The sequence below is a fragment of the Corvus cornix genome, chromosome 14, assembly GCF_000738735.6.
Source record: "Corvus cornix cornix isolate S_Up_H32 chromosome 14, ASM73873v5, whole genome shotgun sequence".
In the NCBI taxonomy this organism is placed as follows: Eukaryota; Metazoa; Chordata; class Aves; order Passeriformes; family Corvidae; genus Corvus; species Corvus cornix.
The window spans coordinates 8662507-8685498 of record NC_046344.1 but is presented as its reverse complement, the minus strand read 5'-3'; the positions used below and the strand labels follow the sequence as shown (position 1 = coordinate 8685498).

Here is a 22992-nt window from a genome sequence, read left to right as displayed (position 1 = left end):
GGCGAGATTTGGGGGCTCGCACCGCCCCCACGCTGAGGGGCGGACGGGGGGCGGCTACGGGAGCCGGCGCGGCCCAGCAACAGCGGCGGCGGTGGCAGCGTTTCCCGGCGTGCCCCGCGGCGGATTTGTACACAATCATCATGGCCGCCGCCGCTGCCGCCGCTGATGGTACGAGCGCGGCGGGAGCCCGCGGTGTCGGGAGCCCGCGGTGTCGGGACCTCGCGGTGTCGGGACCTCGCGGTGTCGGGAGCCCGCAATACCGGTGCATGGGGCGGCGGGGCGGGCTGGGAGGCGCCGGCGCGGGAGCCGGCCCCGGACACGCTGCGGGAGGCGCTCCGGGGCTGGAGCGGGGCCGGGCCGGGGCAGCGTCCCGTGGGCCAGGATCTTCCTGTCCGCTCCCCACAGGTGCCGAGGAGCCGGGCATGGAGGCGGAGCCTCAGGAACTGCCGCTGGGCTGCGGCGGAGGGGGCGGCTTGCCGGCGGCGGGGAGGTCTCCGGAGGGCGAGGAGCGCCAGGAGCCCCCGCAGGCGTCTGTCAGCAACGGCGGCGATGAGGGCAGCGGGAGGGAGCTGGTGGAGCTGAAGGTGATCTGGAACAAGAACAAGTACGACGTGAAGTTCTGCCTGGACAGCACGGGAGCCGAGCTGAAGCAGAAGATCCACTCGCTCACAGGTCTGTCGGGACCGCCGCCGCCTCCCCCGCGCCTCCTTCGCGCCTCCCTCGCCGCTGCCGCGGGCTCCTAATCGCTGTGCTTGTCTCTAGGCCTCCCGCCGGCCATGCAGAAAGTTATGTTCAAGGGACTTCTGCCAGAGGAGAAAACGTTGCGGGAAATCAAAGTAACAAATGGAGCGAAAATAATGGTTGTGGGCTCTACCATCAACGATGTGCTAGCAGTAAATACACCCAAAGAAGCTGCTCAACAGGAGGTCAAAGCTGAGGAAAACAAAAAGGAGCCACTTTGCAGACAAAAGGTTATTAATGTCTCAATAATTGCTGGCATGGGGGAGCGGTAGGATTTACGTGGTTCTCCTGCAGAGAACTGTTTAGTCCAGCAGGGACTGGGGCTTTGCAAGACTGCTTGTGGTGCCAGGCACAGCCGAGCATTTTGGCTAAGAAATGGAAGTGTTTGATGGATGTTAGTGCAAACACAGTCCAAATTAACTTTGTCTAAAACATAACTAATTTTTATTGGCACAAAATAATTTGATCTCCAAAAACTGCTTAAAATGAACACCAAGAGAGCAGTTCCCTCAGCTGTCCCAGCCCTGATGGGAATGTGGGTGTTTAATTCTCCTCTCACATTTTGGAGCACAGTGCAGTGAGGCTGGTTTGGTGGTGCTGCAGTGTGGCTGGTGAAGGATTGCCAGCTCAAAGTATTACCAGCCCTGTGCCTTTCTCAAAATAAATTTGGTTAAAATTAAGTAGTGCCTCTATGAAGCATGCTGTTGGTTTTCTGTGATTTATTGCAGTTCACACTCAGTGTCAGTCCCATCATTTCTTAAAGATGCTCAGCCAGGTACAAGCTGTGAGTGTGAATTTAAAAGTTACCACTGCTCTAATCCATTCTGGTTTGGTGCTGGGTTGCACTGCCAGTCACAGAGGGCTTCTGCCGTTCACTGGATGTAACAATTCGGTTTTTATAGACATGTATTTATGTGTGTGTGTATTTGAGAAGGCTGATACCCTTGGCATTATATTGGAGTTCTGTTCTTTTTGGTAATTTCTTGAGAGTATATTAGAAAGTGCACAATAAGTTTGAAAAGAACTGATGCCCACGGGACAGATGCCTGTGAACAGCCCTCAGCTGTCTCTCAGTGCCATTGGGATGTAGTCGGGGGAGCAGCTGGAAGTACATTGCAAAGCTTTGTAATGTTTCTGTGAATTTAATTCTCTTTTTATATTGTAGCAACACAGAAAAGTATTGGATAAAGGAAAACCTGACGATGTGATGCCTTCTGTCAAAGGTGTGCAGGTGCGTGAATAAGGTCTTGAGACACTCAGAATCAGAAAAGAGACTTCTTTGTGATTTGAGACCTTTCCCTGCTGATTCAGTCATTCTTTGCTGTCTTAGCAGAAAGCTGGAAAGATGGATGGTCCTCATGCTTAAAAAGTTGAGAGAATGTAGCTTTTCTGTCCCAGCCCCTGCCCGTGACTGATTGTGTCTCGTTGCAGGAGCGTCTGCCCACGGTGCCGCTGTCTGGCATGTACAACAAGTCAGGGGGGAAAGTCAGATTGACCTTCAAACTCGAGCAAGACCAGCTGTGGATTGGTACAAAAGGTGAGCACCTCTCAGCCTCGGGGATGAACAATTGGTGATTAGGCTGTGACTGAACTGCGTGACCTAGAAAAGCTTCTCCTCTGACTGAGTTGTGTTTAGGGAATAATGTTGGTATTGCAGTGCTTCAAAAAACTTTGTTTCCTGTTCTCAGGTGCCATTCTCCCAGGTCATTGAATAGTACTTGATATTCCACATCAGTTCCTGAAAAACTGGAGTTGAGTGGTGCCAGCAGACTGGCCCAGTGTGCTGTTCCTGGCTCCAAATGTAAACAATAGTATTTGACACTTCTGGCATATCTCAAAAGCACTCCATAAGCATGGATTTGATGCCAGCAGTACACAGGGGCTCAGTGGCTTAGCCAAGACTTGGAAGGAAAACTCAGAACTGGGATAGAAACCAGGAGTGTTGGCATCTCCGGCACTCTCTGTCCTTCCAGCCAAAATTATGTCTCGTCTCAGTAATGCACAACTGTGGTGCTGTGCAGAGGGGTTGGTTTGCAGTCATGAGTGGTGCCAGGAGGAGCTGGGAATGACGTGGGGATAACGTACCTTGCTGAGGATGTCTCTGTCCTGGTTTTGGCTGGGATAGAATTGGTTTTCTTCCCAGTAGCTGTTTTGGATTCAGGATGGGAGTAATGCTGATAACAGCGGATGTTTTGGTTGTTGCTGCACAGTGCTTCCCTCAGTCAAGGACTGTTTGGTGTCTCAGACTCTGCCTGTGAGGAGGCATTCAAGGAGCTGGGTCAGGACAGCTGACCAGAGCTGGCCAAAGGAGTATTCCCCACCACAGAGCGTCATTCCAGTATCAACTGGGGGCAGTTGGCTGGAAGGGACTAGTCACTGATGGGGGACAGGCTGGACATTGGTCAGTGGGTGGGGAGGAGCTGTATTGGGCATCACTAGTTTCTTTGGAGTTTCTTTTTAATTTTATTTTATGACTGTTATTATTACCAGTAGTAGTAGTAGTACGTTTTACATTGTTTCAATTATTAAACTGTTCTTACCTCAACCCATGAGTTTTTTACTTTTTTCCCCAGTTCTCCTCCCCATCCCAGTGGGGCAGGGGGAGTGAGTGGCTGCATGGTGCTTAATTGCTGGCTGGGACTAAATGGGACACTGGGATCCCCTCACCTGCCAAGGAAGCTATGCTCCTTCAGTTTGACTAGAATGGGCAGTATATAGTGATGAGCAAGAGGGATGAAAGTGCTTGCTCACTGTCCCAGTAAAGTAGCCTAATTGGATGGTTATACTGCCTCCAGCTGCTACAGTAGTTCCAAAGTAAGCAGAAGTGTCAAAAGTTTTTGACCCTTTCTTTGTAGGACAGACTTGACTGTGAAGATTTTTTCTGGCTTTAAAACCTCTCTTGATGCCAGCTGCAATGATTTCTCTCCTGGGTGAAGTGATGGAGCAAGGCATTGGGCCATGTTTTTCCTCAATAGGTTGGGTAGGCAGATTTTTCTGTTACTGGTCCCAGGTTCTAAATCCATGCACAGTATTTAGGTGATTAATCTCTTTCATCACCTTCCAGAAGAGTTTCAAGTATAGTGTTTCTGAGGTGTTCTACGTAGTGTTCCTAAAGCTGTGAATTTGATTCTTTGTGTAGTCATGTGTTTCCTGTAACCTGTTTCCCTACTTTCCCAAATTAGCAGCAGCTTGCTGCCTCTAGGGAATGGCTGTAATTGCTGGCTGTTATTGGGAAAAACTTCCTACTCTGAGAAACCCATGGCAGAGGCCAGCAGGTAAGGGCTGGAGTAAACACATCTGGGTGTTCACACAGCTTGTCATTTGCTGGCCCTGGAGAGTTGGAGCTGGTTCTTCCCCCCACCCCTGCAGCCTCCCTGGGCCTCACAGAGGGTTTGTGCAGGTGTTTGTAGTCTGAAGTTTGGTACAGGCAGATGTTCCCCAGTTGCTCTGTGTCAGTTGCACAGAGGCATTGATAATAGGATTTGTCTGTTGCTGGGATACTCAGAGCAGAAATTGATTTGGGGGATGCTAAAGGAGGGCAGAGTGGGGTTTCCTCTCATGAATGAAGTCACAGGTCTGAACAGGTAGTTCAGAGTGAGCTCAGTTACGGTGCTGAGGCAGAGAATATTTTTCCTTACATCACTGAGTTTATCTCCCTGTGTGCCTTCTGTAGGTAGGTGTGAGGTTTTTTTGGATCACAAATGAAATAGATCTATCTCAAGAACTCAGAGTTCAGTTTCTCCTTCTTAAAGTGTTTTGGGTATTCTTTGTCTTGTATCTGAGAAGGTAACTTTCGGCTGATGCTGAAGGCTTGAACTGAAAGGCAGGATCTTGGAATTAAGTGTTCAGAAAGGAGTGAGGACAGAGCTGACAGGAAAACTCTGCCCTGGACTATGTATTTTGTTGCTCTTGTCATTGCCTCTGGCTGGCTGACGTTACCCTGCCTTGTAATTGTAGTCTTTTGGGGGCTTCAGTTTTTCTTACTTGTTCTTTCCCTATTTACTCTTTTTTATTCCCTTCCCTGTGCTTCTCTGCACTCTGTGACAGGGTAAAGCCAGGCCTAAGCTTTCAGAGTTAGATCAGCCTATCTTTGCCGGCTTTCAGCCTTGCTTTTGAGAGTTCAGTATAATCCTTGGTAGTTAGTCCTGAATATTCTCCTACCTGGACTAGATTCCACTAGGGTGAGCATCCCTGCTGCTCTCAGGGGAGTTCCTTATGTGAAAACATAAAGTAAATCTTGGGATTTCCCATCACTCAGTCTAGGTCCAAATCATGAACACTGAAATACTTCCTGTGATGCAGGGGAACTGTGTGATGCACTTTTGGATTCCTTCACACTACTGGGGTGCCAGCTGTGGGATGTGTGGTGCTGCAGCCACCACGTCCTGGGCAGCAGGTATCCAAAACTCACCTGGAGGGTAGACTGTTGACCTGAGGAGATTTTGGCATTAATGGAGGTGGTGTATGAAATTAATATGAAATACTGCTTCCCCGCATGTCAGAAATAATACTTTGATCAATTTTAATGTAGAGAGAACAGAAAAGTTACCCATGGGGTCCATTAAAAATGTGGTGAGTGAACCTATTGAAGGCCATGAGGATTATCACATGATGGTGAGTAACAGCTCTACTTTAATCATAACCATCTAATTCCTTCACACAGTGCACACTACTGAGGCTGTAGGTCAGAACATGCTGGAGGTGGATGGTGGCTCCAGCTTTGTGGAGATGGGGCCATGGGCTCCTCTCACACTGTCAATATTTTGGGTCCATATTGAATATCTGCTGCTGTGTGGAAATCTGGACTGGTTTCACACAAACATGAAGTGCTTAAGTATAATTTTGTATCTTCTGACTGTGACAGTGTTAAACCAGTAAACATACTCACAACATAGCTCATGATTTCTTAATGGTAGTGATATTTTTTGCTACCTGATTTAATTTCTAGTTTCTGTGGTATTTATTTAAACAGGCCTTGATGGAGTTTAAGAAAAAAGGATTTGATGCTGTAATATTTTTCACACCTGTAATTTTCTGAACAACTGGCATGGGATCTGGCAAAGTTACATTTCAGAAGAGAACTGTGCTAATGTGCTGAATTTTTGGCTGTTTATTTTAGTCCATGGGGTTTTTTTAAGATCCTACTTTTCAAAGTACAGTAACTATTTTTTAATGTTGAAGTAAGTTTCTTTTCTATAAGAAGTCTGTTTCCTTCTGTAGGGGGAGGAAAGGGAAATGTTTTTCCTTAAAATCATGACCTGCAGAAGGGTGCTGCTCTAGTCTCTGTCCAAATACTTGATTTTTGACCACTCATGTAAGATGATGTCCTCTTCAGCACACGTTACAATATACTTATCTCACAGCAAGAACAGAGGCTCTGACATGCCGTGGTGCCCCTCTTCTGGGCATAGGAGAGAAATTGGGAAGAGGACATTAAGTCTAAATATAAAATCCTATGACTATAAAAACATGGTCATTGTCTTGTTTAGTTCCTGTTTGGCTTCTCAGCTTTGTCATTTCTTTAGAGACTCTGAGTTATGCTTCAGGTTGTCTACTAGAATAATTTCCTCATGTTCTTGAAACTGGCCAGGAGTTTTGGTTACTGTTGTGATGTTGTAAAAGGAAAGAGCTCGTGGTTTTCTCAGTGCTCTGCAGCTCTTGTTCTCTGGAATGCTCCTTTAATTGCCCACCAAAGAGCTGTAGGATGCCCTGAGTGCTGGAGGGAGCAGCAGGTGGGACAGGCTAGTCTGGTTTGGCAGTGGACGAGCTGTGCCTGTCCACTGGGACCAGCTCCTTGTTCCCATGTGTAAATGTTGTCATTTTTAATTGCAGGCATTTCAGCTGGGCCCAACAGAAGCATCTTACTACTGGGTCTATTGGGTCCCAACTCAGTATGTCGATGCAATCAAAGACACGGTGCTGGGGAAGTGGCAGTATTTTTGAAAGCACGCTCACCTCTGGCACAGGAAAATGACACAAATCTAAGGACACTGCTGGGAGAGGCCTCCAACATCCCTGGATGTGACAGTCCTGGAACTTACTATTAAAACATGCTAAACGAGGCATGGATGGAAGCCAGAGGTGATGTTCTTTCACCATTAGTTTACTTTTAACTTAAAGATTTCACCATCCCTTTTCTGCAGTCAGCTTCAACCATATTTAAAGCAAATACAATGGAAATCAATAAATCTTAATTCACAAAATATCGTGTGTAATACACTTAAATCTGCTGAGAGTTGATCTTCCAGTTTAGTTTTAAAAAGAAAATATTACAATGTATTATTGAGGATTTTTTACATGGTTTGAACAAAAACAAATATTTTCATAATCTTTCAGTTATCAGCATTAGACTTAATTTAGTTACTTGGTTGTGACTGGGACTTTGAGGAGCAGATTTTTAAGAATAAACTGTAGCAGTGTGCAGCGTTGCTGTTCGGTGAAGCCATATCCCGCTGGCCCTCCAGGGCAGCTTCCACTTTGGTAGCAGAACTAATTTTTTGTTTTAACCCAAAGATGCCCTGCTTGTTTGGGATTTTTCCTCACCTTTTCCTGACTCTGGCAGCTCCGGGTTGGTCTGTGTAGCGTGTGTGGAGCAGGTGAATTCTGCAGGGATGTTTTGCCATGGCAGGTGACCCAGTGCTGCCAGCTGTTCCTTCTCGTGCCAGGTCAGTGCTTCACCTCCTGCCCTGGGCTGCTACATTTTGGGAGCATTTTCTTGCTCGTGCATGTTGCAGTCCAGGATCATATTGCAACTGCTGCATTGACACTGAGCTGTTGGAATGGACACACCGTTGTGCTGCCTGGTGCGAGCAAGGGGACACAGTGACATGGACATGGATGGAAACACCGTAACGCTGCCTGGCGGGAGCAGGGTGACACAGATCTCCCAAAGGGAGGGAACCTCAGAGACCTTCCTGCCCTGTTCGGGGTGGGGGCAGTAGGGAAGAGAGAAGCTCAGATGCTGTTTTGGATTCTTAATAACAGCAGCAGTCTTTTCTGAGCTGGATTTGAAAATTTGTAGTGATCTTGAATTCAGTGAATCATATTTTAGATTAACTATCCAGCAAGTGATGTTTTGAAATGTAAACCACCTTCCAGCTTTTCTCCTGTTCCAGTTCACAAGAAGCCCTCACACCTCATTCTGTCAGAAGGAACGTGCTGCGCCTCGGGCTGTGATGCTCTGTGTGTCATCCCAGCCATCCATCCACGTGCCATTTCTCTCAGGTGTTGTGAACAGAGCCCTCAGCCCTGGACAGGTGCAAAGCCCATAGCAGATGGCATTGTGCAACCAGACTGGAGCAGTTCACACATCCCTGCTCTGCATTAGTGCTGGGGCTCGGTGCTGCTCCGTGCCAGTAGCTCAAACCCATGCAGAAACAGCCTTTTAGGAATAGCTAATCTGAATATGCTCCTTGAGGGAAGAGCCCAGTTGAAGCTCAGCAGGTGCAAATTCCCAAATGAATACTTACTTTATTTGTATTTTACTTGAGAGACTGGAAAACACATTGGCTTTCTGGTAGGTGTTGAGGTTACGTACTTCCCTGTAGCCTCTAGATAGCAGCTTTTAGTTTGTATTTTCTGTTAGAACGGCCACACAGTATGAGTTTTAAAGGTGTTTCATATCCTACATAGGAACTAGTGACGTGCTTGTTACTCTTGTAGCTTGAGGTATTTCCTTTCTGTGTACAAGCCAGCAGCAGTGTGTCCTGACATGAGTGGCTGAGGCCAGAAGAGCCGTGTCAGCTCCCTTGGCAGTCCCTGGAGCAGTGGGGGCAGAGGGGAGCTGGCCTGAGTTTACTGGTGACAATGTCATGGATGAAATGCAGCCATCACACTTGTGGTTTTCTAGTTGCCAGTTGTGGTGTTAAGGCTTAAATTAACAATTCGTTACCTGGTGGAAGGTATGGGCACTACAGGATAAGCAAAGGGGTGACACTGGCTCTTTCTGTCACCTGGGGCCATGTTGGCACTTGCCACCTTGCTGGTTCTGTGATGATCAGCTCCCATTTGTTCCTTGACGTGCTCAGACCTGTCTGTGCATCTGTTCATGTTCGTTTCCTTTCCTGTTCCTTCGCCCCCTTGCTCCTGGGGAGGGCATGTGCCCGACTTCCAGCTCCTCCCAGCTCCTTTGGCTTCTGTGCTGGACACAGCAACCAGGTGAGTAACTCTGGGGTGAGTGGGGACAGGCACCGACCCACTGCTGAGGCTGCCGGGGCACAGGGCAGTGTCACTCTCCTGCTGCTCCTTGCCAGAGGGGCACAGCTGCTCTGCGTCCTGGGCCAGGTACAGCCCAGCTGCTCAAAAGAGACTGAGCACAAACCCCTTGGTTACATACAAACCAGTTTTAAACATGAAGAAAATACAATACACTAAGAAAATGTGATCCTGTTTAGGTGCTTCCTTGCAGGTTGGTTTTGATTGGAAAAATGAAATTGTTTCATTTTTTTTGTTCTATGTGCAAAATTTGAATTAAAATACAGGAAAGTGACTTATAAATGCTTTAGTTGGTGTTTGTTGGCTCAGTATCCCAGGCTTCTTGGGACCTCTTTGAAATGAATATTCTAACAAATTAGCAGCACTACTTTTAAGATCCATTTTTTTTTCTGGGAATGATGTGGAGTTTTGTGTGTTCTGGTATACACCAGAGGCAGTTATTGACATTAAGAAACACCCTCTCTTTAGTGCGATAGCACCACAGTTGCCTCGCAGCTATTGCCTGCCTCTCTCTTGGCTTTGGATTTTGCTCTCTGGTCACTGTGACCATCCCAAGGCAGACTCGACATAACCGATGGTCCTGGGGAGGAGTTTGGTGGTTGGTCCTCAGTGAGACACAGTGTGTGAGTAAAGTGCAAGAACACTCGGCATTTGGAATTGGTGCTAAAGGTGATTCTGAGATCTGACATACAATTTTTGTGGGAAGTTAACAGTAACAGCTGCACAAAAGTGTATTTCAGCTGTATTGTATTAAATTACAATTTAACAGGATGTTTTTCAGCAGTGACTGGTTCCTGCTGTGTGTAGGTGTGATTCCCTGGGAGCGTCCTGGGGTGGCACTCCGTATGAGGTTGCACTGAGTGCTTTCTGGGTTTGCTGATTGCAGATTGAAGTATTCATGAGGCAAATGCAGGTTCCTGCAGGACACAACTGGTGTTTGCTGTTGGCTGCTCCCAGAGCCCAAGCAGTGTCCCCTCCTTGCTGCTGTCTTGGGATCCCTCCTGTCAGTCTCCCAGCTCCCCAACTTGTTCCATGACACTGAGTACCACAGCTCCCCTGTGTGCCATCCCTTCCCCTCTCCATCCCTGCCCAGCACTGCAGGTTTCTCCTCCTCTACTTGTCCCAAGTTCAGTATTCTTTCCTTCTCCATTTGTGCATCCCAAGTGTAAGCAGTCCCAGGATCACTACTTTGTTGGGAATGCAGAAGTGTTGTTGCTCAGCCTGGTTGGGGTTTGAACAGAGACTGTCTTACATAAGAGCTTGTGTTACTCACGTGGTTTCATACCAAGTTTAAAGTAAATTAGTAATTTCCATTAATGACATTGATGAGGAATGTGGACTACAGTCAGGATGTTCTGGTGACGGAAGAGAGTGATCTGGATTCAAAGGAGATAAGAAACTGTCACCACCACCACACTCTGCTGGTGCCACACACACCCTGCCCAGCTTGCACCTGCTGGCTGGTGCCCACTGCTCCTCCGTGCTCTAAGGGCCAAAGAGAAACAATTCCCTGCTGCTGCGCTGCCCAGGTGCCACGGTGGGGTCTGCTCTGCACCCCCTGCCCCACAGCCACGGTCCTGACCCCACCGGTGCCGCTGTCTTGGGCACAGCACTCCCTGCTCCCATCCTTGCAGGGCTTGTTTCCAGCCTTCTCTTGGTTTACTTTTCTTCCTTTGTAACTTGGTTTTTCCAGTGGAGCTGTTTACACCCTCAGTTCTGTCCTCCAGCCTTTCCCCACCTGTTACGATGCAACCGTTGGCTTTGTTAGTGAATGTCCTTGTCACCGAAGGGGAGCAGGGGACCAGGAGAGCCATAACAAGTCTTGTATGAAACGTGGCCATTTTACTTTCTAGCCAAGGATTCACCTTGGTAGCTCATGGAAGTTCACTCTGTCTTATCCATACTCAAAGCAATTAATTCTTTGGTTTTATATTAAAAAAAAACTTAAATATTTGTGTCCACTGCAGATTTATTTTAAATGGAATATGTGAGTACCATGTATTATGGTATTCTTAAATAAACTATTGCCTATTTTGGGGGGAGGGAGATGACAAATATTTAGTCTTAGATTTGCACTGCTGGATTTTTTAAGTGTAACCTTGACTGGTTATCCTGGTGTTTTATTCTGTAAGATTAGTCTTGAATTAAAGTTTGATAATTAAGTATTTCTGTGTTTGAGTGTTTCCATATGCTGTAGGTACTGAGCTACTTCCTCCTGCATGAACAGCTGTGAGCAAAGGGTTTGTAGTGAATTTCTTTGCGGGAAGATGGACACAGGCAGACATGGTGACATGTCAAAGCTGTGGATGCCCATCTCCCAGAATGGGGATTTGGGTGCTGCTGCCCTGTGCCACTGCATGCGCATGGGCTGTGAGTTACAGGATGATCTCTACCTCCCTGCCCAAAGCTGGGCTTTAATTTGCTTTTACATCAAGACTGGCCCAGTCCTGCTGGGCTGGCCCGCCCCTGGCTGCGGTTTCACAGTCCCACTCCCATTTAACAGCTCCCAAAGCTCGGGAGCAGCCCCAGTGCTGGGCTTTCAGCAGCCTCAGGTTTGTCACGCTGAACAGGCGCTGCTTGGCTTCGCCTCTACCTTTAGACACCTCCAGTCCCCCCAGCCAAAAAACCCCCATCTCCGAAACAGTGCAATAGCCCCAAATTTGCGCTGCCATTCTCCCAGCGTGTGCCAGGGGGCAGGTTCCTGTTCGGTTCAGTGTCCAGGTGTGCCCTGGCTGTGGCGTCCAGCATTCAGTTCACGCGGGGGTCCCCCCGCAGCCCCTGTTCCCCGCTGTCCCTCGGGAATAGCTCCCAGCCAGCCGCGCTCCCGGGAACGTGGGGCTGGGGGGGCTACAGCGGGGTGGCGGCAGGAGCCGGTCCTCTGCCGCTGCCGCCAGGAGGGCTTCGACCCGCGTTGCCGCGAGAGGAATTTTCTCAGCTCGGTGCCCGCGGCCGGGATGGGGCCGGTGCCCATGGCGGGGGGATGCGGGCGTGTACGCTTGAACCCGTACAAACGATCGGGAAGCCGCGAGGGGAAGCGGGGCGGGGAGGCCGATGGGCCCGCGGTGTCCGGGTGCGTGTGCGGAGCGCGGGCCGGCGCGGGGGGCGGAAGCCGCGTCCGGACCCGCCCGGCCCGCTGACTCACGGCGACAGCGCGGCCCGGCCCGGCCTGGCCTGGCCGGGACATGGGGCGGCCCCCGGCGCGCCGCGCCCCGCGGGGGCTTCCGGGGGGGCGCCCCCCGGGGGCTCCGGCCGCTGCTCCTGCCGCTGCTCCTGCCGCTGCCCTGCTGCTGCTCCGCCGCCCCCCGGCACAGGTACGGCCGCCGCTGGGAGCGGTGGGGTGCGGGAGGTGGGACAGCGCCCGAGAGGGGAACAGCGCAGGGGAAAGGTGTGGGGGGGGGACAGTGCGGTGCCCTTGTGGTTCCCAGTGTGAGCCTGTGTCTCAGTGTGCCCCGCGCGTCCTGCGAGGCTCCCGGCACACGACACTTCGTGCCCCGGGTGTGACAGTGCGGGGCACGGGCACCCCACGCTCGGGGCAGGTGCGCGGGAGCGTCCCGCGTGTGACACCGTGAGCGCGGGCTCGAGCCGTAGGGCTCAGGGTGGGTGCCTGAGCGGGGATCGGAACCCAGAAGGGTGTACGTGGTGTGGGTGAAGGGGCCGTGGGTGCCCGCGGGGCCGGGATGCTGCCGGGGGGGGCCCATGGCCCGTACATGGGTGGCGTTGACCGCTGTGCGCTGGGGTGCCGGGCTGTCACCGGTGTGAGACGCCCCTGCGGCACCCAGAGCAGAGGCTGTTCTCCATTCTCACCCCTGGGCCTGGCTGTGGCCGGGAGCGGAGTCCCCTTCCTTGGGCTGCCCTCGGCCCGCTCCTGCCCTGCTCCTGCCCGCGGAGCTGCTGCCTGTCAGGGTGGTGCCTTCGGAGCCGGATCCAGCAGCTGGTGGCGGTTCAACTGGATAGGCAGCGTGCCAGGGTGGCTTTGGATTACACTGGTAGACCTGCTTCATTGAAGGAAGCAGCAGATGCTGGCGCCGAGTTTCTGTCTGTGCTTGGCTGTCCCCCTCTATCCATCTTTGGGGGAACGAGTGTGCCCCGAGCCCACGGCTGAGCTCCGGCTGCAGCGGCATTACTGCAGAGTCCAGGGTGCTGTGGTGGGAACCTCGGGAAAGCACGGCTCCTGGGAACACCCCATGGGAGCAACAGCCACACTTCTGGGCTGGGGCTGGCCAGAACGGCTGCTAGGGCAACTGGGGCTGGGAGCAGAGGGAGGGTGGCAGCTCACAGGCACTCAGTGCTCCCAGTTCTGCCACTGGTGGTTTGTCGGGAGCGGGCCAGGCAGCCTGGCCTTTGCCCGAGTGCCCTGGCACCAAAACACTTGCAGAATAGATGGAAAAAACCACAGAGCATCAGGGGGGAAGGAAGCACAGAGCCCTGACAGCTGGGGGGGCTCGGCAGTCTCAGTTTCCCCCGGGCAGGTGGCCACACTGTGAGAGCCCCTTGTCTGCCAGCCTGGCGTGTCCCCAGCCAGCAACAATCCCGCCTGCGTCCCACAGGGGCTGGAGGAGCCATGGTGGGCAGCAGTCCCCTTCCCTGCCTGCCCCACCATGTCCTCTGGGCAAAGCCAGAGCAGGGAAACTTGCTCTGACGTCAGCTGAAAACTAAGCAAAAAGAAGTACAAATAAAAACTGGGCTGGAGACATGGAGATTGGTGTGAGGTGCATTGTGAGGGAGGTTGTGTGTGCTTCTGTGCTTTGTTACAGCTGAAGGAATCTTCTGGCCCTGCTGTGCCACAGCCGGTCCTGTACTGTCTGCTCTGCAAATGGTCTCAGACATGCATGTTGGCACTGGCTGGGCACAGGCTGCTGGCTGGTCCCTGGACAGGCCCCCAGGACAGGCTCTGCCAGCTCAGGCTCCCAGAGCAGTGAGGGGTCTACTGAGGGGCTGAGTTTGAGGGATGTCCTTGGGCTCTCATGCTAATCTACGGCCAGCCAGGGGCTCAGGCGCTGCTGCCAAATCCCTGGCATCGGGGACTGCCAGAGCCATGTGGGTCCCGTTGCTGTTTGCCCATCCATGTTTGCCGACAGGGCGAGGCTGGCATGTGTGGCACTGGCTGAGCTGGCGCTCACTATGCGGACGCCATATGTGGAAGCAGCAGCTCCTCTTCCCAGGTGAATTTGCAATTACTTCCTCAATGTAGCTGAAACCTGCAGCTCTGAAGGCCTGGGCAAGCAATCATCACTTCTCTGGCATGAAAAGTCACCCAACTCGTTTGTTTCTGGAAGGAGCCAATGGTCGAGCTGCTCTTGTCGCCTTCAGAAAGGCACCCAGGGTTGTGACTGGGAACAGCCACACTGCAGTTCATCCCACCTGTGGGAAAACTCATTCCAGGGAGAGGAGGGGGAAGGAAGGCTTCTCCAGCCCCAGGATGGCTCTGGTGGGATGTGAGTGGTGCTGCAGGAGCCAGGGACCAGAGGTGCAGGTGGTGCTGGTCGCCGTGGGCTCAGCTGCCCCAGGAGCTGAGCTGCGCAGAGGACCTGGACTGGGGGCTTGTTCCCAAGTCTGGCTGAGCTCTTTAGGATGGTGTGTCTGTCCTAGAGCCTCCAAGGCGGTGCCGTGGCTGTCCCAGAATCACTGCTCTTCATCTCCACACTGGATGGGAACCTCCACGCTGTCAGCAAGAGCACAGGGGACATCAAGTGGACCCTGAAGGATGGTAAGTAGTGACTGGGGGGCATTTGCTTACAGCCTGGCTCCTGTAGCATGTTTGGGCTTTGGGAAGGATCCCCTGACCTGGCTCTTGGTGGATGGGCTCTGGGCTGCCAGTGCCTCCAGCCCTGGGGTGAGGTGCCAGCCGCAGCCTCAGCCCCAGCCCCGGCCCCAAGCACAGCTGAGCGCAGATGAGCGTCTGCCATTGGTGTCTCTTCTGGCTCTGAAAGGCAAACAGGCTGCATGGCTGGGCTGGGTGACAGTGCCACGCTGGGTAAACAGTGGTGTTGTGCTGTCCCACTCACAGGAGCGCTGCTGACGTGGCCTCTCACTCTCTGTTTCAGATCCCATTCTGCAAGTGCCGGTGTATGTGGCAGAGTGAGTGTCACCCCCACAGGCAGTTGGGCAGTGCAGGAGGCTCCCTGGTAACTGATGGAGCAACAGCAGGAAAGGGGAACCACAGAGAAATGAAATGTGCCGCCCATGCCATGGCATCACCTTACCCTGACCCTGGTGCTGGCACTTGGCACATGGTGACGAGGAGGAGCTGGCCCCTGGCTGCAGAGCTGAGGAGCTCTCAACTCGACTACACACACTGGCATGGAGAGAAATTGAGGGAAATCCCCCTGAAAGCTCAGGGGCAGGCAGGACAGCAAGAGCTCCTTGAGACAGGCAGGGCATCCACCTGTCTGGCAGATGGGCACTGGGTGGCTGTGAGGAGTCCCAGGACTGACCAGAGTGGAAGTTATTTCCTGCCCAGTCCAGTGCTGCAGGTGTCCAGGAAAGGTCAAGTCCTGCAGTGACTCACCCTGGAGCAAACTGCTAAAGGGGATTCTGCAGTGTAGCCACTCTGCATCCTTGGGGGTGCCCAGGGCAGGGGGTAGCTCATGTTTTATAATTCTCTCCTCCTTCCCAGGCCAGCATTCCTTCCAGACCCCAATGATGGCAGCCTGTATATCCTGGGAGGAAAGAACAAAGAAGGCTTGATGGTCAGTGGGGCTGTGGGCATCCTGTGACCCCCTGGGGTGCCCTGGGCTGGGGAGGTGACTCTGGCCCTGCACTTGCTGTGCCGCCTGTGTTGCAGAAGCTGCCATTCACTATCCCAGAGCTGGTGCAGTCCTCGCCGTGCCGCAGCTCGGATGGAGTGCTCTACACTGGTACGGAGGCGCTAGGGCGTGCAGGGGGACCGTGCTGACCAGGGACTCCTGGGAGCCATGGAGGGTGACAGGCAGGAGCCCAGCGGGAGCTCCCGGGGACAGGCAGGGCTGCAGGGATTTAGAAAGAAGGCATTTTCCTTCTCAGGGAAGAAGCAGGACACCTGGTTCATTGTGGACCCCAAGTCAGGGGAGAAGCAGACCACCCTCTCAACAGAGGCTTGGGATGGTCTGTGCCCAACCAGCCCCTTGCTCTACATCGGACGGACCCGTAAGCCAGTCCCGTGCCTCCATTGACCACCTGGTCCCAGGAATGGGGCACTGGAGGTGACCTGGTGCCCTGTTCCTGTCCCCAGAGTACGTCATCACCATGTATGACACCAAGTCGCGGGAGCTGCGCTGGAACGCCACCTTCTCTGAGTACTCGGCCCCACTCTGCGAGGAGTCCTACCACTACAGTGAGTGGGAGCTGCAGCAGCCACGAGAGCCCTGGGAGTCATGGCACCCAGCTCCCCAGTGCCCACTCGCAGCAGGACTCTGGCTGTGCAGGGGCCTGGGGTGGCAGTGCCAGGGCCAGCAGGTCTCAGCTGTGCCCCTTTCTGGGGAGAACAGGCAGCAGCCCATGGCCAGTGGCAGAACTGAGAGGACACAGCCCAACTGCTGCATCCCACATCCCTCTTGCTCTCTCTAGAAATGGCACACTTGGCCTCAAGCGGGGATGGGCTGGTGGTGACCCTGGACAAGGAGAGCGGGGAGGTCCTGTGGGCGCAGAACTACGGCTCACCTGTGGTTGGCATCTACCTGTGGCACCAGGACAGTCTGCGCCGCCTGCCCCACCTCAACCTGGCCATGGAGACCCTGCGCTATCTGACCTTCCAGTCACAGGACATCCATGTCCTCAAGTGGAGCTACCAGTCCGTCAAGGACTTCGCCGCCACCAAGACCCAGCTGCTGTATGTGGTTCCCGAGTGGTGGCAGCCAGTGGCATTCTTGTTCCTTGTGCTCGGCCACCCTGATCCGGGATGGATGGAAGGTGATGCTTGTCCTTGTCCTTCAGGCCAGCGCTCTATGTGGGAAAGCACGCGACCAGTTTCTATGCCATGACCTCCCTGGTGCACGGCAGTGTGGCGCTGGTGGTGAGTGTCCCTGCTGCCCCGCTGGGGCTGAGCCGCCACGGGCGCGTCCGGCCACGCGGTGCCCCACGAGCTGCCACATCCCCAGCCCCAGGGCATCACGCTGGCCAGGATCGACGGCCCCACCACGGACGACGTGACCATGAGGGAGTCTGGGGAGTGTGAGATCATGCCCAGCACCAATGTCAAGTACCCGCAGGGCAGCATCACCTCACTTCACAACCAGTGGCTCCTCATAGGTGCGGACCCGTGGTAGGCACAGACTTCCCCATGTGCTGGCTTCCAGATGGTGCCCAGTGGGGAGCAACCTGAGCTGCTGCTGTGCTTTAGGGGCACAGCCCGACCTGCCCTGCCCCATGGGATGAATGGGATTAAGGCTGTGAGTCACCTCAGGCTGTGGTGACTCTGTCTCGGGACTTGTTTCAGCCCATCCTTGTCCCCTCCCCAGGAGTGACAAGATGCAGGGGTGGGGAGGGACCCTTTGAAACAGGGCTCACCCATGCTTCGACCCTCCCTTCTCCAGGAGAGCCAGGGCTGCTGGCAAGGAATGGATGCTGAAACCAAGAGGTGAACTGAGGGTTGTATCTGTTCCCCTCCTGTCACAGGGCACCATGAGCTGCCTCCCGTGGTCCACACCACCATGCTGAGAGCCTTCCCAGAGAACCTGAGGAAGACCACAGAAGCCATCATCCCCAGGGCTCCTCCCACCAGGACCGTGTTTGATGATGTGAGTGGTGAAGGGTGCTCGGTCACTGAAGGGTCTGGGCTGCTTGGGGTGGGCAATGGGTCCCCAATGTGGGATAGGATGGAAGGAGGTCCCAAACCCAAGTGCCCTGCAGTCTGTCCCTCTTGTGTCACCCAGCCCTGGGTGTGTGTTGCAGTTCCTGGCCCCGAGCAGCCCGGAGGAGCCAGCTGTCCGCAGCGAGGGGCAGCTCCAGCCAGACCCCACACCGGGGGAGCAGGTGGAAGTGTATCCCGAATCTGGCACCTGGGACCTGGTGCTGGCTGGCATCGGCACAGCTCTGCTGGGCGGGGGAATCCTGGCGCTGCTGCTCACAGTGAGTGGTGGTGCTGGAGGGCGAGGGATAGCGGAGCCGATGCCCCAGCGTGGCTCCAGGCATGGAGCTGAGTATTCCCATGGTTTGTGTTCCAGAAACTGCAGCAGCAGCATGTGGCACAGCAGCAGCAGCTGCAGGAGCAGATACAGCTCCTGCAGCAGCAGCAGGAGATGCTGCGTCCGGGCCGAGTCTCCAGGGAGGGCATCCCTGAGGAGCCCAGGGAGCTGGAGTTGAGCCAGGGAAGTGCATCAGAGCACTCACAGAGCTCCAGCCCCTCAGCCCACCTGAAGCACCCAGCTAATGGGATGGTCAGCCTGGAGCCAGCTGTCCCAGTGGCTGCTGAAGGTGGGTGCAGAGGGAATGGGCAGGCTGTGAGGGCTGCAGCCCAGCTGGGATGGGAGGAGGTGCCAGATCTGCTGCTGGATAAGCATGGGCCACATAAGAGCAGGGCCCAAGAAATGGCCAGATGAATAAAGAAACAGGTGTCCTCCATACAGAACTAATGCTTGGAGGCTGGAAGATGGCTGTCTTCTCTCCCTTGCAGATACAGAACCGGACCTGGTTGTAGTTGGAAAAGTTTCTTTTAACCCCAAGGATATGCTGGGCCATGGAGCTGGAGGAACCTTTGTCTTCAGGTGGGTGACACCAAGTGCCTGCCCCCACTCTGCTCCCATTCTCCCTGGGAGCCACAGGGATAGTGACAAGGCAGCTCTTGCCCAGAGTGGTGGCCACTGGTTCAGGGACTTTTGAGAAGAACTCACCACTTTCACCTTCTTGTGGTCCTCATCACACCCATCCTGGACTTGTGGCCCTCATTAAGCAGGCACTGGGTACACAGGGCAGGTCCCCCTTGCACCCCCTGCCTGCCTGCACCTGGTCTGGTCCCTCACACAGTTCCCAGGCTCTGGGTGAGCCCCTTTTCCAGCGCTGAACACAGTAAAAAGTGAGGGATGTCATTTTCCTACAAAATTGAGACCCTCCAGTTCCCAGCTTACACTGGGGAAGATCTCTTCCTGTCAGTGATGTGGCAAGGCTTTGGGAGTCGCAGCAGAGTGACCCATGCTGAGGACCCTGTGGGTGAGCTCCAGCATTGGCCGAAGTGTGGCTGGGTCATGACACACGTGGACACACTGGGGACTCTGCACAGGGGGCAGTTCGAGGGCCGGAATGTGGCCGTGAAGCGTCTCCTGCCTGAGTGTGTCCACCTGCTTGACCGTGAGGTCCAGCTGCTCCGGGAGTCGGATGAGCACCCCCACGTTGTCCGCTACTTCTGCACTGAGAAGGACCGGCAGTTCCACTACATTGCCATCGAGCTCTGCTCCGCCACGCTGCAGGAGGTGAGCCCCAGGCACAGGGCTGCTGCTGCAGCTGATCAGGAGCCCTGGAAACACAAGCCTTGGGCACACACAGCCTCTGTAGGGGCTGTTCTCCATTACCCACCATCACCCTGGGGTGGGGTGTCTCTCCAGCCAGCTTGCCCTTGCCCAGTAAATCAGGCTTAGTTCCTCTCTCTCTCCTTTGTGTGGTTCCAGTACGTGGAGAGCCCCAGCTTCAACCGCCGTGGGCTGGACCCAGTGTCCGTGCTGCGTCAGACCATGTCCGGGCTGGCCCACCTCCACTCCCTCAGCATCGGTAAGGGCCAGCAGTCCCCTCTCCATCCCCTCCTCAGCGTATGCTGCGGGGTTTGGGCAGCATCTGTTGGGGTTTGGGCAGTAGCTGTGGGGGTCAGCAGCACATGGGGCTGTGGCAGAGCCCTGTTTGCTCCGGCCCTACCAGGGGACACCACACGCTCTCACTTCCAGTCCACCGTGACCTGAAGCCCTGTAACATCCTCATCTCTGTCCCGAATCGCCACGGGCAGATCCGCGCCGTCATCTCTGACTTCGGCCTCTGCAAGAAGCTTCAGGGGGGACGACAGAGCTTCAGCCTCCGCTCCGGGATCCCTGGCACTGAGGGCTGGATCGCGCCCGAGGTGCTGCAGGAGGCCCCAAAGGAGAACCCTGTCAGTGAGCTGTGGCCACCCCCACCCCGGGTGCTCCTTGGACCCATTGTGGCAGTGTCCCCCACGCTGGCAGTGGCCTCAGGTCACACTGCTGGGTTCACAATTAAGATGAGAGCTCCATGAGCCCAAGCCAGCCCAGATACAGGCACTGTGCTCCTTTCCAGGGCTGCCCCCATGCCCCTGCCCTTGTGTTCAGCACAGGTGTCTCATCAGGCTCCAGTCCTCAGAAATTTGGGGTGGGGAGGTTGGAGGGGCTGTGGGTTGCTGCCAAGGTTACGTTTCTCTCTTCAGAACTAAGAATCTCATTCCTACTGGAAGCAGCTGCTGTACTGATCCCTGGCAGCGCACGTCCTGGGATTCATGCTGGTGTCCATTTGCCTGCTGGTGGGACACCAGCAGCCCCTGCATGTCTGTTGGGCTGTGGAGTCCTGAATTCTGGCTGTGCCTCTGGAAACCTGGGGTGATGGGGCTCTCTCACTGCAGGTAGCAGAGCAGGAGCCCCATGCGATGCATTTTCCAGCAGCTCTGCAGCCAATTGTCCATATAAAAGGATAGAAGAGTGGAAGGTAAATCTTTCCTCACCCTTTGCCTGAGGCTCCCGTGTGCCCCTGTGTTTTGCAGACCAGTGCCGTGGACATCTTCTCAGCCGGGTGCATCTTCTACTATGTGGTGTCAGGGGGACAGCACCCCTTTGGGGACAGCCTGCGGCGCCAGGCCAACATCCTGGCGGGCTCCTACCAGCTGAGCTGCCTGCAGGAGGAGGCTCACGGTGAGACCCTTCCCCAGTGGCACAACACCGCGGGGAAGCCCAGGGCTGAGGGGCAGCTCCCGGTCCTGGCTCAGGGGCGAGTTCTCAGCTGTTCTGTTTCACCCCCAGACAAACTTGTTGCAAGGGAGCTGATTGTGGCAATGATCAGCCCCGAGCCCCAGCACCGGCCCTCGGCCCCTGTGGTGCTTGTGCATCCCTTTTTCTGGAGTCAGGAGAAGCAGCTGCAGTTCTTCCAGGTGAGTCTGTGCTTTCCCACCGGCAGTGAATGCAGGTGTGCACTCAAAGCTGTGCTGGAAACTGCTGTGTTTAGGTCAACATGCTCATTGTGAGCTACTCTTAGGAGGGGTGAGGGATCCCTGGGTCTCTGTCCCACCTCGTGCAGAGCAAGGGCAGAGCCATACCCACCCCGTCCCCGCTCTTGGGCACACAGGACGTCAGTGACCGTGTGGAGAGGGAGCCGGCTGAGGGGCCCATCGTCTCAGCCCTGGAACTGGGGGGTCGGGCGGTGGTGAGGACCAACTGGAGGATGCACATCTCCCTCCCACTGCAGATGGGTGAGCGTGGAGGGGTCGGGCTCATTGTTGGGTCCAGTGAAGCAGGTGGGGACTGGGGCTCCAAGGGCTGGTGCTTTTACTGGCCAGCAGGTACCTGCTTATGCTCAGGAGCTGAAAAGCAGGGCAGGTAAAGGTGGCAGCCCTTCCTTGAGAGGCCAGTGAAGCAGAGCTGGGGCTTGCACTACAGGGGCCGTGGCAGCCCCTCACCCCAGCTGTGTCCCGCCTCACTCGGTGTCTCTCCTGCTGTCCCCAGACCTGAGGAAGTTCCGCACCTACAAGGGCGGGTCAGTGCGTGACCTGCTGCGGGCCATGAGGAACAAGGTACAGCCACCCAGCTGCCCCGTGGCCGTGCCCCCTCCTCTGTCCCCATCCTCTCTCACCTCACCCTCTCTCCTGCAGAAGCACCACTACCATGAGCTGCCAGCTGATGTCCAGCTGGCCCTGGGCTCCGTCCCCGAGGGCTTTGTGCAGTACTTCACCTCCCGCTTCCCCCGGCTGCTCCTGCACACGCACAGGGCCATGCGAGTCTGTGCCCACGAGCGCATCTTCCACTCCTACTACTGCCAGGGGCTGAGGGGCGACGGCACCTGAGCGGGCCCAGGACGCGGCCAGAGGGCACCGCGGCTGCTGCGGCCTCTCCTCCCCGCCTGGGCCCGGGGTTCTCGGTGTCCTGCCGGGGCCAGGTGGGGGTCCAGCAGGTGGGGGCACCAGGAGCACAGGGCAGCAGAGGTGGGCACAGGGCAGTACCATGCCCTCACCTGGGGTTTCCTGAGGGACCCTCTGGGCACCCACCTTTGCAAACACTCACAGTCAGACTCAGGTGTGAAGGCACTTGGGCCAGAAAACAAAGACATCTCTGGGCTGGACACAGTGCTTGGAGAAGAGAGGAAAACACGTGTGTTTTCCCAAGGACAGCCGCAGCAAGGCCCTGGCACAGCGGTGCACTCAAGCTGGCATCAGTCCCAGGGGGGCATTCACCAGGGACAGGAAGCTTTGTCCTGTGTGTTCGCTCCTGTGCCAGGGGCCTTGAGCTGTGACCAGGACCAGGCCCCCAGTCTTGACACTGGAACTGACCCCTCAGCCCCAGCGAGGGCTGTGCTCAGCCAGGCCAGGCTGAGCAGCCGCCCTGGGGCTGGGACCTGCCCGAGGGCACAGCCCCTACAATGAAGGTGTGAATCTCAGCTGGGCTGAGAATAAAGGTTTCTCCCTTAGGGTCCGCAGCAGCCTGTACCTCTGCCAGGCCTGAGCCCCTGAGCAGGTGGCACAGCAGTCCAGGAGCAGTGTCTCTGGGCACAAAGGAGGGAATTCCTTTCCCCTAGGATCCTTCCCTCAAAGACAGGCCTATGCTTGCAGCTCCCCCAGCCCCTCCTGCTGCCCAGGGCCGCTGACTGGTGGGTGCTCTGGTTCATGGCATCCCCATGGGCATGTGTTCCCAACGAGCCAGCCTCCAGCACCAGCTGGGTGCATGGGCACAGAGAGCCCCACAGCAAAGTTCCGATGTGGAACAGCAATAATTTTGTACAGTCTGATTCCTTTGTGTGCTGGGGTGTGGGATTTTGTTACACAGGTAACAGGGTTTGTACCAGCTTTCTTTTCAGAATATATTTATACAAAATGTTACAAAAATTAAAAAATAAAAACTGAAAAGCTTGTCCTGCTTAAAATAA

The 22992-nt window shown here is 54.8% G+C and overlaps 2 protein-coding genes across 2 annotated transcripts; both read left to right on the top strand.

Annotated features, from left to right (window-relative positions):
- The first annotated feature begins 36 nt into the window (after nucleotides 1–36).
- Nucleotides 37–11120, top strand: UBFD1 (ubiquitin family domain containing 1). The gene is made up of 7 exons (XM_039560304.1): nucleotides 37–168; nucleotides 406–672; nucleotides 763–971; nucleotides 1907–1972; nucleotides 2173–2278; nucleotides 5273–5355; nucleotides 6574–11120. Exons 1-7 carry the CDS (start codon nucleotides 141–143, stop codon nucleotides 6682–6684), a joined length of 870 nt encoding a protein of 289 aa, XP_039416238.1. The 5' UTR covers nucleotides 37–140; the 3' UTR covers nucleotides 6685–11120.
- A 1017-nt stretch (nucleotides 11121–12137) lies between these two features.
- ERN2 (endoplasmic reticulum to nucleus signaling 2) lies at nucleotides 12138–22977 on the top strand. Its single transcript, XM_039560535.1, has 22 exons — nucleotides 12138–12266; nucleotides 14545–14662; nucleotides 15000–15033; nucleotides 15572–15644; nucleotides 15740–15812; nucleotides 15958–16080; nucleotides 16166–16267; nucleotides 16501–16762; nucleotides 16867–16945; nucleotides 17031–17181; nucleotides 17548–17669; nucleotides 17824–18000; nucleotides 18096–18345; nucleotides 18545–18635; nucleotides 19148–19337; nucleotides 19533–19632; nucleotides 19803–20002; nucleotides 20624–20771; nucleotides 20880–21007; nucleotides 21154–21325; nucleotides 21579–21646; nucleotides 21725–22977. Exons 1-22 carry the CDS (start codon nucleotides 12138–12140, stop codon nucleotides 21914–21916), a joined length of 2982 nt encoding a protein of 993 aa, XP_039416469.1. The 3' UTR covers nucleotides 21917–22977.
- Nucleotides 22978–22992: the final 15 nt, after the last annotated feature.